This window comes from Gossypium hirsutum, chromosome A02 (assembly GCF_007990345.1).
Source record: "Gossypium hirsutum isolate 1008001.06 chromosome A02, Gossypium_hirsutum_v2.1, whole genome shotgun sequence".
NCBI classification, from domain to species: domain Eukaryota; kingdom Viridiplantae; phylum Streptophyta; class Magnoliopsida; order Malvales; family Malvaceae; genus Gossypium; species Gossypium hirsutum.
In genome coordinates, this window is record NC_053425.1 from 11298962 (window position 1) to 11313276 (window position 14315).

Below are 14315 nucleotides of genomic sequence, written 5' to 3' on the forward strand. Positions count from 1 at the left end.
CCTGATGTTTGTTTTTAATTGGTGCTTGAGAATTGTTGTTCCAGGGAATAAAGTAAATTATATTAAATACTTATTTGCCATTTTTTTAAGTTTCTAGAATGCAGGCAATCATTGGCTAATATTTGCTAAATAATAGAAGTAAAGTGAATTCATTCACAATTAGTACATGGGTAAATTTAAGTCAGTTTAGTAACCTTGCTAATACTTTAGACATTGTCTAATTGATTGGTTTATGTTGAAAAGATGTTTTTTTCTTTTGGGTAAATCTTAAAAGATGGTTTTCATTTATCAAAGAAAAATATATATACCAGCTAATTATGAGAAATTAGATCCAAATTACATCTTATTATTATTCATCCTATCTACATTTCTTTCCTTCAAGTGTGTAATTACTAATGCATTTCTCACTTGGGAGAGGTAATGAAGCTCTTTAACCTTTTACTTTGAGGATATGTTTGTTAACTACAATTTTTATGAGCATCTATTGCTTATCCCCAATTTCTTCAGAAAATGCTATGAATGTTTATTATGGTGCTAGTGCATAATTTGATTTGTCTTCTGGATAAAGACAGTTTGGTATTGGGTTATTCCCCAAAAATTTAAGTTTTTTTTTAAGAATTTCATGAAACTTAATTTTTATATTTTTTTTTGAATTTTTTATAAGTTTAAGGATTTTTAGATTTTTTTTTGCATTTTGTTATAATTTAAAAGTGTATCAATTTTTGGATTCTTTTGGAATTTTTTTATTTAAATTATGAAGTTTATAATAAAATTTATAAATTTTTAGCATAATTATAATTTCTTTTAAAAAATAATTGAAAATAAATTTTCATTTTTTAGAGTTTTATGATATTTGTTATATTTTTAAATTTATTGTTAAAAAAATTACTTTAATATTTTAGCAATTTAAGGACAAAATAGATATTAACCTTATATAAACGTTTCACATCATCATTCTATCAAGGGATTAATTACAGTTGATGGACGAGTACCTAAGATATTACAAATAAATAACTTAATATTTATTTTGTAATTTTTATAATTTGATGACCAAAATGAGAGCTCACTAATAATTGGGTGAGATCTCTAGCTAGTTTAAATTATCTTAAAAAATTCCCTATTAAATTTAATGATATTATTTTTTAATAGGTTAGATCTAAGCTTTTTTATATAATTGATTAAAAATTTGATCTACGAATTTTACATATGCTTCACATATATTTTAAGTTAACATTTGATATTCAAACCGATAAACGAACCTAATTAATATTATATTAATATTTTAAAAATTCAATTACAATGTTTTAGATATCTAATTACAATTTTTTTTCAATATATTTCACACTTTAGTTTAATCAACTTGTTTATATTTTTTTTATAAAATGTGATATTTTAAAGTTAAAATACTTATGCAAATCGTGACACATTAATAATTTATATAATATAAACCCATGCATTTGCAAAATGGTTGCAGAGCACATACACAGTTACATATATGATTCTTTTAAACAGAAATAAACACGAGTGAAGCCACTGAATAACACACAATTTATCTAACATTATTCACTTCAAACGCGGAGACTAGGTAGGCTGGGCTTCCAATCTTCTTCTTTATGATTCCCTCTAGATTTCTTTTCAAACCATCTTTTGTGGCTTTATTTGAATCACAATCTTCTCTTCTCCTGCAACAAAACAATGGGTTCTTTGGTATTGAACTGATTAAACATCAAAACATGCAAAACAATGTGAAATAATGCACCTTCACGAGTTGGTAAAAAAAGGAGATATATAAATGTACATTACCTAGGAGTATGGTCAAAGCCGTCATCACTTAGTAGTGGTGAGGAGGAGGAGGTGAAGAGTAGACATAATGGGGTGGTGGTGGAGGAGGAGACTTGTAAACGGCAGGAGGTGGTGGAGACTTATACTTGTAAACCGGAGGTGGTGGGGGTGGAGACTTGTACTTGTAAGGGTGCTTGGGTGGGGATAGAGGTGGTGGTGGGGGAGACTTGTACTTGTAGGGATGCTTGGGTGGTGATGGTGGTGGTGGTGGTGGTGGAGACTTGTACTTGTAAGGATGCTTTGGAGGTGATGGTGGTGGTGGTGGAGACTTGTACTTATAAGGATGCTTTGGGGGTGATGGTGGTGGAGGTGGGGACTTGTACTTGTAAGGGTGCTTGGGTGGTGATGGTGGTGGAGGTGGTGGGGACTTGTACTTGTAAGGGTGCTTGGGTGGTGATGGCGGTGGAGGTGGTGGAGACTTATACTTGTAAACTGGAGATGGTGGGGGTGGAGACTTGTACTTGTAAGGGTGCTTGGGTGGTGATGGTGGGGGTGGGGGTGGGGACTTGTACTTGTAGGGGTGTTTGGGTGGTGATGGTGGTGGTGGTGGTGGGGACTTGTACTTGTAAGGATGCTTGGGTGGTGATGGTGGTGGAGGTGGAGGAGACTTGTACTTGTAAGGATGCTTGGGTGGTGATGGAGGAGGTGGTGGGGACTTATACTTGTAAACAGGAGCTGGTGGGGGAGGAGATTTGTACTTGTAAGGCTTCTTGTGTGGTGGTGGTGGTGGTGGAGAGTAGACCGGAGGAGGTGGTGGTGGAGACTTGTAATGGTAAGGTGGTGGTGGGTACTTCTTAGGAGGTGGTGGAGGAGAAGAATAAGTGTAATCTGCTGAGGTTTCAAAAGGCAAATTGAGAGACACTGCTAAAACTAAAAGAGTGAGAAAGAGAGAGGTCATTGATGACCCCATTTTCCCCATACTTCTAAAAATGGGTTTAATTTGGTTATGCTCTTAGCAACCCTCTTCACTCCCTTTATATAGACTTTTTCTTTAACCTTATAATCATGAAAAAAGTTTGAAGATGGACCGAACCTTCAGCAGCATGTAAAAAAGACATTACGTTTAGGTTATTAGCATGGTATGATATAATAATTCTCTATTCTCTTCCTTGTCGTTTCCCATAAATTCAATTTTCTCTATTAAATATTTATCAAATTCATTTCTCACTCCCTATTAATTCTTTAATAAGTTTATAGAATATGAATAATTAATCATTAAACTCGATTTAATAAATACTTTAAACAATTAATAATTTATCTTATTTTATGCTTTAATTAAGGCATCAAATCATAATCCTATTTTATATTTTGAAAATTTATCACTTTTTAAAGAACTTAATTGATTAAAATGTGATTCTAATATTTGGCAGGAAAAATTAGTTTACTTTCCTTAGAATGTAATATTCTTTTGAGAGTTATTTTCTTACTAACAATAGAAAGTGATAATTTGTGAGAAAATTACTTTCACATGTAAATAAAAATTATTAGAACAAAAAATTAACTTTCTTTTATTTATGTTTAGGTACTAATTAACTTATTGAGATAAAGATAGTTGTAGCTTGCTTTTTCATGTCATTTTCTTATCTTTACAACTTCAAACCATTATTCTAGAGTAAGTTTTTTTTTTCTTCTAAATAGTAGATAAATATCTATATTTTATTTTGCTATAAGAAAATTATATTTTTTAGCATACAAAACTTAAAGACAACTTGTAGAATCAAGTAATTCTATGAAAAACAAGCCTATTCACATATAATACCTATTACTCTAGCAATAATAATATTGACATTGTCTAAATTTTCTAATAAAAAAATTATATAATTTGTATGTGTTAAAAATGAAAAATATGGCGGTTATTAAAAAAGATTTCATACATCTAAATGAAACTACTAATTTAAAAATTAGTATTGAGATAATTTCAAGTTAATATTGAATATACTTGAATTTGTACATACAAAGTAATGAGGGTAAAAATTTTGTAAATTGTACATCTTCACAATCTTGAGTTAATATACAATTTTTTAATGTATTAATATAATGTTTTAGATCAAGATGTGAAAAAACATAACTCAAATATTTGTTAATAATAAAAAATTATTGAAAAATATTAAATACGTTAATATTATTTTTATATAATAATGATAATTTTGTACAGTAATCTTATATTCCCAATAAGTGTTAAATGTCTCAAGATTTTAATTAATACTTTTCAGTGGTTACCAAACATTGTGAAATAACTTCTTGAACAATGATATTCTTATCAATCACATTCCATTAGAAATTTAACATAGGAAAGCACCAAAACAACCGCTTAAAAATGAATGTGCATAATTAAAATCGCGATAAGTCTTGTTTATCTAAAATTTAAATATTCATTTTATTATTTAAAATATATTAATTTTCCAAAAACAATCATTAATATTTATATTTCTAATTTTAAACATTCTTTTGTTAATTAAATGATAGTGTAAACGGTTAAACTCAAATCGAAAGCATTTTATCTTATAGTAGATTATATGACTCATATTATGGTTGAAAGTAAAATGTATAAAATCAATACAAACATCAAATATTAAACTTGCACTCAATAGATTTTAAAATTTCTAATTTTACCACTAATCTATTTTAAGATTTTTAAAAAATCGTACTTTAGATTATCTAATTTAAATTTTAAAATTATTAAAAATAAAAAAAATTCTTAATAAAAAAAATTGTTTCAAATTTTTAACCTTTTAATATAATTGTTTTAACTGGTTATCTAAACTAAATAAAAACTTATTTAGTATAAAAAAAAGTGGTAAATGTGAAAGGAGCACAAATCACGACTACAATATGCTACATTAGTTTTATAATTGGATTAATTTAATCACCGGCAGAGGAAATGTGTTAGTTCTAGCTACCACCAATTTATTTTAATTCCTTTAAAAATATTAGAAAAAATCAATTTGATTTTTAATAATAGATCTAATTACTTAAAGGAACATCGGTGATGTCCACATGGCATACAAGGTTAAGCATATAAAAAAAGAACAAAAAGATTAAGTATCTTTGCAAGATAGCTTTCTGAAATAAATAAAACTTAAATAAAAACAATTTTATTATCAAAATAAAAAGAAATTAGTGTTTTTCTTCACAAAAAAAAAAAGAAAAAAGAAAAGAAATACTAGTGTTTTTAATTAAAATAGAGTGATCTGGGTAGAATCTTTTACTTAAATACTGACATTGACTTTATAAGCTATTTTTTATCAAAAGAAGAAAGAGAAAAGCATCCGATTGAAGATGTGAATTATTAAATTAAAATTAATCATACATGTAAAATTTTATTGTGCTTTTTTCTAGCCCTCCGAATGACATTATGCTTTGATTACAACATTCTTGCTCAGAGATCGGGTTTGAAGATGAACTCGGATGCATTTAGATTTTTACAAGTAAATTAAAGGATGTTAGAACTTGTATCCCGATAAACTTATAATACAGAAAGCAAGTAATATGTGACTGTACATAATGGCTATGAGGCGAGGATATGATATGAGAAGATAGAGATGAGAGATTGCACTTAAGGGGTTAACACCACTTTCCTTTTTGTGTTTGGTCCCCAAAGCATCTCTTATTGGCTGATGTTGCAAGGCCGTCCCATAAGTTGGTCTAAAAGTGCTTGATAGCTAGAATTAATATTGTGGTATAACATATGTCACCACTAGGTTTGAATAAGGTTACACAGTGATTTGATGAAGATTTAAAAAAGCATAGAGATAATTATGTTGCAAATATTGTAAAAGTAAGAGCTAAATTGTTTGGCTTTATTAGAGTATAGACTCTGTTAGTCTGTTACCATTCTCTATTAGTCTGTTACCATTTTGTTATATAGGCTGTAATATTGTTAGAAAGCAGTTAGCAGCTGTTAGTCATAGTAGTTAGTCATACAAATATAAATTCTATTCATGTATTGTTCAAAGGTAAGCTAATAATATCAGAAGAGATTTAATGTATTCATTCTACTTTTTTTTTTATTCTTCATAATACAGTTGTTAACATGGTATCAGTCCCCTAATTTCTTAGAGGTCGCTTCTATTGTAGATCCATGGCCAATTCCACTGATTCTACCTCCACTGGTCGTAGCAGTCCCTCGTTCTCGATTCATGTTTGGTTCAATCGTTTCCTCGTCGTCACACTGAGAAGTTAGATGAAAGAAATGCTATGCAATGCCAACAGCATATCCTATTGATAATTGAAGGGTATGAACTCATAAGATTTTTAGAAGGGACGTTACCTACTCCGCCTCGCTTTGTGTCATCTCCCGATGGAACCTTGGCTTCGGCTCCCGATGCATTCCTGTTTGTTCAGCAAGATAAGTTACTCGCTCTTCGGTTGCTTTCTACGATTAATGCTCCTTTGTTGTCCTCTTTTATAGCTGCTAAGACACCGTGTGAGGTTTGGAGCACTGTGAATCACCTCTTTACTGTTGCCACCAGAGCGAAGTTATCGCGTATTAAGCATGAACTCCACTCCATCAAGAAAGGCATGATGACTGTCAAAGAGTATATTATTAAGATTCAAAATACATGCACCTTACTCGAGGCATCTGGATTGGTGGTTTCGAAGGCCGAGAAGGTAGAGATCATTCTTGCTGGCCTATCGTCAGATTATGATGTCGTTTTAACACTACCATAGTTCTCTTCTGAAACTCTTCCGTTACAGAATATAGTTGTTGTGCTACTGAAGTTCGAAAGCCGTCAGACTCATGTCGTGAATGACATACCTTTTCATGCTCATCTGGTAGAGGCCACTTCGGCGACATCGGTGGAGGACTCCGTACATGGTAGCCATCCTCCTCCTGGTGCTCGTGGGCATGACTTTCGACTCGGCTTCAGTTCCAGATCTATGGTTGCTATGGACATCTGGCACAACGCTGTTATTATCATTTCAACCGCGAATACAGTGGTCTATCTGCTCTGACCATGGCGCAGGCTTCGCTTTTGTGCTGGGCACTATTCGTGCGACAATGTTTTTGGTGCAACTGGTCTCTTGACCGGCTGGTTTCCATCAGCTCATCCTAGTTCAAACCCCTTCGATATGCCTGGACAGTGTGCCGATTCTTCGGTGACGGTACCGACGCATTTCCCTTATGGCTCCTCTTGGGGAGGATGGCCACATTTGTAAAACAATGCCTCCCTTGTGCCAAGTCTACCGAATGTTAGGGTTTCTAACCTTTTTGCTCCTAATTTTAACAATGAGGCAAGCTAGGTGTTTGGGCCCGCTGTTGAACCAGGCTCAAATAGTGACCAATCTGGTGGTCCTCACTTGCCGCTGAAGATGGGCTAACGCATTGGGCCATTCGCTGGTGTTCCTAGGCCAACTGCTTCAGGCCAAGATTTTGGCCTAAATGGAATTGGTAGGCCAGCCAGTGCTCGTCCTAGCATTGGATAGGGTTCACTTGGGTCAAATGTCAATTTTATTGGACTTGAGGGTTCTTTTGGGTATAGACAAGAGTTTGGGCCCACCACTGGCAATGTTTCAGTGCCAATTAATAGATCATGTGTTCCATGGCACACAAAATCGAGGGCACGCGTTATTGATTTTGATTCTTCGCTGTGCGTTGGGTTGCATCGCTTTACTAATTTTCACGTATCCGATTTTTTTACTACCACTGGGTCTAATGCCAATACAACTCCATATAGGTCTAATTTTGATAATGGTAATTCTTACATTCCTATGCCTATAGGGACCTCATCATGGTGTCTTGATTTAGGGGCTACGCATCATGTCTGTTGAGAAGCCTCTGCCTTGAATGAGTCTACGCCATACTCAAGTACATCTTCTTTCCTCACGGATGATGGTATTCCTATAAAAATATCGTATGTTCGGAATCTTATCTTGTCTATGAAAACCAAATTGCTTCATTTGTCTAATGTTTTGTGTGTGCCAAATATACGGAAGAATTTGCTATTTGTTTCTCAGTTTGCTAATGACAATAACGTGTTCTTTAAATATCACCTGTCTTATTGTGTTATTAAGGACATCCAGACTCATGAAATTTTACTACGGGGCTACACTCGTGATGGGCTCTATTATTTTTCGTCGGTTACTCTTGCTCTGTTTGTCGTTGTTCCTTTTTTCATAGCACTGGGCTCTAGAGTCGCAATGCATATGATGATTGTTTTGCATTATGGCATCACAGGCATAGTCATTTGTCTGCCTCGATTGTTAAACTTGTTCTCGATAAGTGTCAAGTTGTTTCAAAATAAAATGTGCCTTGAAAATATTTGTATTGCATGTCAAAACGGGAAGTCACACAAACTGCCTTTTTCAAGTTCTACTACTGAATATACAAATTTGTTTGATTTGGTTGTCTCTAACTTATGGGGACCAGCGTCTGTTGTTTGTAGAAATAATTTATATTATGTTTTGTTTATCGAGATGTGTAGTTGATAAACCGTAATTTATACATATTTTTATCCTATGTTTGGCACATTTATAGATGATTTATCCTTAGATTTGGTGAATTCGATGCTCCTAATCCTTTAATTTCATATTTTATACTTAGGAGAGCATAGGAGGGCAAAAAGAGCGAGAAACGGGCCGAAAACGGAAAAAATAGACCCACATGGGAAATCAACACGGCCTGGACTTCCTCACACTGGTAAGCCACACGGCCGTGTCCATTTGGCAGGATCGAAGCAAGACTTACACGAGTAGACTACACGCCCGTGCCTTTTTAATAGCCTTGACCACTGTCTGGAGCAATCGCGCACGGGCATGTCCCTGTCGAGCCCAAGTATAGTCTTATTCGGAAAAGGTCTATTTTAAGGGCTCTTAGGCATTCTAAAGCTTATTTAATCACCTGAGAAGGCACTTAAAAGGGGGGACACGGAGTAGGAAGCAAGGAATTACTCGAAGAAAGCCGATTGATCCATCTCAGAAGCCTGATTATTCATCAAGACTGAAAATCTCCCTTCAATTACCATTCAGGAGTTTTGGGTTTTCTTTATGTTTTGTATTCATTATTCTTCTGAGATGTTTTCTTTTATAATTATGATTTAAACCCTCTAAATACCTAAGGGGAATGAAACCTAAACGGATCTTGTTATTATTATCTGAATTATATGATAAATATTTGACTTGTTTTTAATTATATGTTCTTAATTCTTGTCTTAATATTCCAGGATATTGATTCAAGTTAATGCGCTTATTCAGAGGAGCAAAAGTCCGTGTCTAAGAGTAAATTTGTCATAATTAAACAGAGTTGATTGCACGCCTAAAGATAGGGTAACAAGATTTTGCCGGATTAGGGTGAAACCTAATAAGGAGATCCATAGATCGAGTTAATGCAACACTAGGGCGTTAAATAGAAAGAGATTTCAATTAATCAACCTAGGGTTAGATGTTATTAGTCTTGAGAGAGATAATAATATAACTTAGGGATTTGTACGGATCATGTCAAATGAATAAATCGACTGATTCAGAGTCAAATAACAAGTGAAGTCTAGGTGGATTTTTCCTTGGGTATTGTCCTAATCAAGCGAATTTTCTAAAAGTATTTTCCCCAATTTTCTTTCTCTGCACCCTTAGTTTAGTTAATTAGTTTTAATAAACAAATCCTTTAATTTTTAGGTTAGATAATAAAAAGAAAGTGATTACTAGTACTCTTGGTTCCTTTGGGTTCGACAATTCGGTCTTGCTAAAGCTATATTACTGTTCGATAGGTACACTTGTCTTTATCGTGATAATAGTTGGTTTCAAGAACGATCATTTCTAAATTATTTAAAACTTATCGCAAGTATCATAAATCAAGTTTTTGGCGCCGTTTCCGGGGAACTAAGATATTAGGAACACTCGATTTTTATTACTTTAGCCATTTTTCTTTATTTTTACTTTAAATTTTTATTTTATTTTCTAATTTTTATTTTATTTGTTCCTGACAGGTTTTTATAGTTTATGATTAGAAGAAACCCGTCGGGACCATTACTGTTTGATAGTGAGATCGATCGCACAGTTCACAGAAACCAAAGAAAAATAAGACGAAGCTTAAGATACAAAAAGGAAGAGCAAGACGACGATACTTCAACCACAATCGAGAAGATGGCTGAAAACCAGGAAAATTTGCTACCTCCTGTGATTTCTGCTGATCCAGTAAATCAGAATCCTACTCCACGCACTATGTATGATTATGCTAAACCTACTTTAACAGGAACTGAGTCAAGTATAGTTAGGCCTGCTATTGCTGCAAATAATTTTGAACTGAAACCTAACACAATTGAAATGATACAGCAATTTGTTCAGTTTGATGGTTTGCAGGATAAGGATCCAAACAACCACTTGGAAAATTTTCTAGAGTTTTGCGATACATTTAAAATCAATGGCGTTTCTACTGATGCCATTCGCCTTCAGTTATTCCCTTTTTCATTGAGGAACAAAGCTAAAAAGTGGTTGAACTCGTTACCACAAGGGTCAATCACTGCTTGGGAACAAATGACCGAAAAATTTTTATTAAAATATTTTTCGTCGACTAAAACAGCCAAATTACGTAATGATATCTCTTCATTTATGCAAATGAATATAGAAACACTCTATGATGCATGGGAGAGATACAAGGACCTTTTAAGAAGATGTCCTCACCATGGGTTACCACTCTGGCTACAGGTTCAAACGTTTCACAATGGCCTGAATCCTTCGACTAGACAGATGATTGACGCAGCTGTTGGAGGAACTATCAATAATAAGACACCTGATGATGCTTATGAATTTATAGAAGAGATGTCACTAAATAATTATCAATAGCAAGTCATGAGGACAAAACCGATGAAAGCAGCCGGGGTTTTTAATGTTGATTCGGTCACCATACTTTCTAATCAGGTAGAACTTTTGAATAGAAAAATTAACAGTTTTTTTGGTTCTTCACAGGTTCACCCAGTAATGCAATACAATGCAAGTGGGGGAGAATTGAGCAATTCAGAATGCCCACCCTATGGCCACAACATGAAAAACGAGCAATTAAATTATATGGGTAATAATCCTCGACCTCAAAATAATCCTTATAGTAACACTTACAATACAGGATGGAGGAACCACCCAAATTTCTCATGGGAAGGCCAAGGGAATCAGAGACCACCACCATTTCCAGGTTTCTAACAGCAACCTTACCAGCAAGAGAAAAATTCGAACCTTGAGGAGATGCTAACAAAATTCATCTTGGTGTCAGAAACTCGTTTCCAGAATACCGAGACAGCACTTAAAAATCAACAAGCGTCGATCCAAGGGCTCGAAACTCAGATAGGCCAGCTCGCTAAATTGATATCTGAATGACCACAAGGTAGCCTACTGAGTAACACTGAATCTAACCCAATGGAGCAACTCAATGCGATTGCCATTCAAGATGAGGAAGGGTTAGTTACATCTAAACCAGAACCGAGGCAAGAAACTGTGGTAAGTAAAGGTAAAGGTAAGGTAAACCACATCGAGCAGAAACCGGTAAGTAAAGAGTACAAACCACGAGTGTCATACCCAAATGTGACAAAGAAAGACCATACAGATGAACAATTTTGTAAACTCCTTAAACTATTAAAGAAATTACACATTAACTTACCGTTTATTGAAGCCCTTTCGTAGATGCCGAACGCAGTCAAGTTTTTAAAGGAGCTTTTAGGAAACAAGTGAAAGTTGGATGAAGCATCGCATGTGGAGTTGAACGTAGCTTGCTCAGCTATTCTACAAAATAAGCTACCCAACAAATTAAAAGATCCAGAGAGTTTTACAATTCCTTGCTTAATTGGTAGCTTAGATGTTAATAATACTTTGGTTGATTTAGGGGCTAGCATCAATGTCATGCCTTACAAAATGTTTAAGTAACTAGGTCTTGAGAAACCCAAACAAACTAAGATGAGTATTCAATTAACCGATAAAACAATTAGATTTCCTAGGGTTATTATTGAAGATGTACTCATTAAAATTGACAAATTTATATTCCCAGTTGATTTCGTTGTTCTAGACATAGAGGAGGATAGTAACGTTCCTTTAATTTTAGGGAGCCCTTTTTAGCAACTGTTAGAACAATAATTGATGTTGGCACAGGTGAACTCACACTTCGTGTGGGAGACGAAACAATCACCCTTTAAGCTCGTAATTCAAGTAACACATCAAAAATTGAAGGTGGTTGTATAAATCATACTATTAAAACTGATCATCTGGTGAAACCTTCCTGGCAGGAAACACGTTCAAAGAACACACCTGAGCCATGTTCGAGTAACGACAAAGGACCTATCTATGAAGAATGAAGGCTACAACTCGAGGAACTAGATGAATAGCTGACACATAAACCGAGGACACACGATAAACCAAAACCATGCCATGACGAGCTCAATATTTCACCAAATCAACTTAAGGTTGGAGACAAAGTACTACTAGATACGGTAGACCCTCGTATTACTACGTCTGAACCTAACGGAGCAATCCCTCTTACAGTACTCAACATTTTCCCATATGGTACAGTCGAGGTAATTCATCCCAAACTCGGCACTTTTAAGGTAAACAGTACTCGTCTTAAACCTTATTTTGATAAAATTGATAGCAGGGATGAGGAGTGTGAACTCCTCACATCACAATGACCATGCAACAGAAAGGTAAGTCGAGCTTAGACTATAAATAAGCGTTTTTCAGGAGGCAACCCGAGCATTAATGATGTTAACTTTTTTAAAATTTTAGTTTTTTACATCTAATCACTAACTGAGTCAGTGAAACACAGGTTTTCTAATCTACACGGCCAAGCACACGGACATGCCTTAGGCCGTGCTCACACCATGGGAGGAGACACAGCCGTGCGATACTGCCGTGTGAAAACAGGGCAAAATTTTTCCTTAACACGGGATGCGATAAGTTGCCACGGCCGTGCGATGTAGCCGTGGGCGAGTCTTTCAAACCAACACAGGCGTGTGACACACCCGTGTCTATAAACCATGGTTGAAACTGAGAATTTAGCACGAGCATGTCCTATCAACCGTGCTCAAGACTGAAAAAAGAACACGGGCGTGGACATCTATACACGGGCATTGGAGAAGAGAATGAAGCAGAACATGGTCATGTGACACAGACGTGTGCACCAACACGCCCAAAGAGCACGGGCGTGTGAAGAATTTCAGACACGCCCAAATTTGAAAATTACAATAAACACGGGCTGAAATAAGGGCACACGGGGGTGCCCCACGACCGTGTGGCCCAAAATCTATATAAACCCCTTACTATTCATCACCCCCTTCCCCAAAATCTCTAACCCTAGCCGCTGCAACTTCACATGCCCTACCTGCCACGCCCGTGCACCGTCCACAGCACCACCTTTGACAACCCAAAGCTCCTCCCTCTTACGTTTGTACATTTTTTTCCCTTTATTCTCTTCATTCTTTTACTTATTTGATGATATTTTATTTTATTTTGAGTAAATAATCATAGTTATAATGATAGAATACTTATGCTCTTTGTTAAGAAATTTACCATTTTAATTGATATATTTTGCTGCATTTATCCACTTTTCTTGTTTCCATAGATTTCATGCTTACCCACACCATATTTCATACTTATTAAACCCACCTGCATTCATTCAATAGATATTTCCATTAGCATTACTCTCGTAATCCTATTCATAGTAATGACTTAATATATCTGATTGGGTTATTTTTAGTATAGTTGTTCTTTAGTACATGACTTCTATGAAGTATCTCTATTAGTTTTACCATGCATATTTTCTATGCTATTGCTGGGGAGTAATTTTATTTTTTATTTTTTCTTGCCATTGTAGGTATACTATCTCAACCTCACGTGGTAAGGAGACCGCCATCCCCTCTTCGAAGAAAAGGAAATGAGCAACGTCATCCTCAGGTCCTACCGCTGAGATCCGTTACCCTTTCCTCCAGTTTCCCTTTGGACCCCAGGAGGAACTATTTCAGATATTATGGGTCCGACCCCTAGGTGTAGGCCACTGCATTGACTGGGCTGCACTTAAACAAATTCAAATGGCTGACGTGGTCCGAGCCCTCCTGACAACTGACCCGTGGAGGCTTTTCTTTGAGATCATCGAGCCGATGTACCACGAGCTCACAATGGAACTCTACTCGACCTTCCATCTTCAAGTCGTCATGATAAACTGCGACGATCCTAGAACGGTCCAATTCCACCTCAGTGGTCTAGTGCGCCAGTTGAGCGTACCGAAGTTCAGAATTGCACTAGGGCTGTATATGGAAGAGTTCATGGATGACAACGAACTTGACACCCTCTATTGCCACATCCACTACTCTCTCTCCAAATGCTGGAAGGACTTTGTCCCTGCCTCGGCCACCTATGATCCTAACTACTCTAAGGCATCAGCCCTCACCCTATCCCTGTGATACCTACACGCTATCTTAGCCCACACTCTGACAGGGCGGCGAGAGAGCACCGGCATCATCAACACTCACGACGCCTACTTTTTATAGAGCATGGCAAACGGC

General features: G+C 35.6%; 1 protein-coding gene and 1 non-coding gene across 4 annotated transcripts; both read right to left on the reverse strand.

Moving 5' to 3' along the window:
• Window positions 1-1433: 1433 nt before the first annotated feature.
• LOC107951511 (extensin-2) lies at window positions 1434-2812 on the reverse strand. 3 transcript variants are annotated; one of them, XM_016886581.2, is made up of 2 exons: window positions 1804-2812; window positions 1434-1702 (listed from the first exon to the last, which is right to left on the reverse strand). In XM_016886581.2, the coding sequence occupies exon 1, from the start codon at window positions 2759-2761 to the stop codon at window positions 1832-1834; it is 930 nt and encodes a 309-aa protein (XP_016742070.1). In that variant the 5' UTR covers window positions 2762-2812; the 3' UTR covers window positions 1434-1702; window positions 1804-1831. The 3 variants fall into 3 exon arrangements, with proteins under 3 accessions (XP_016742070.1, XP_016742069.1, XP_016742067.1); XM_016886580.2 differs by having other exon boundaries at window positions 1434-1715; XM_016886578.2 differs by having other exon boundaries at window positions 1434-1682; window positions 1804-2811.
• Window positions 2813-10359: 7547 nt separating this feature from the next.
• Window positions 10360-10466, reverse strand: LOC121216991 (small nucleolar RNA R71). Its single transcript, XR_005913193.1, has one exon. It is a non-coding gene; the product is annotated as a small nucleolar RNA R71 (small nucleolar RNA).
• Between the last annotated feature and the right edge of the window lie 3849 nt (window positions 10467-14315).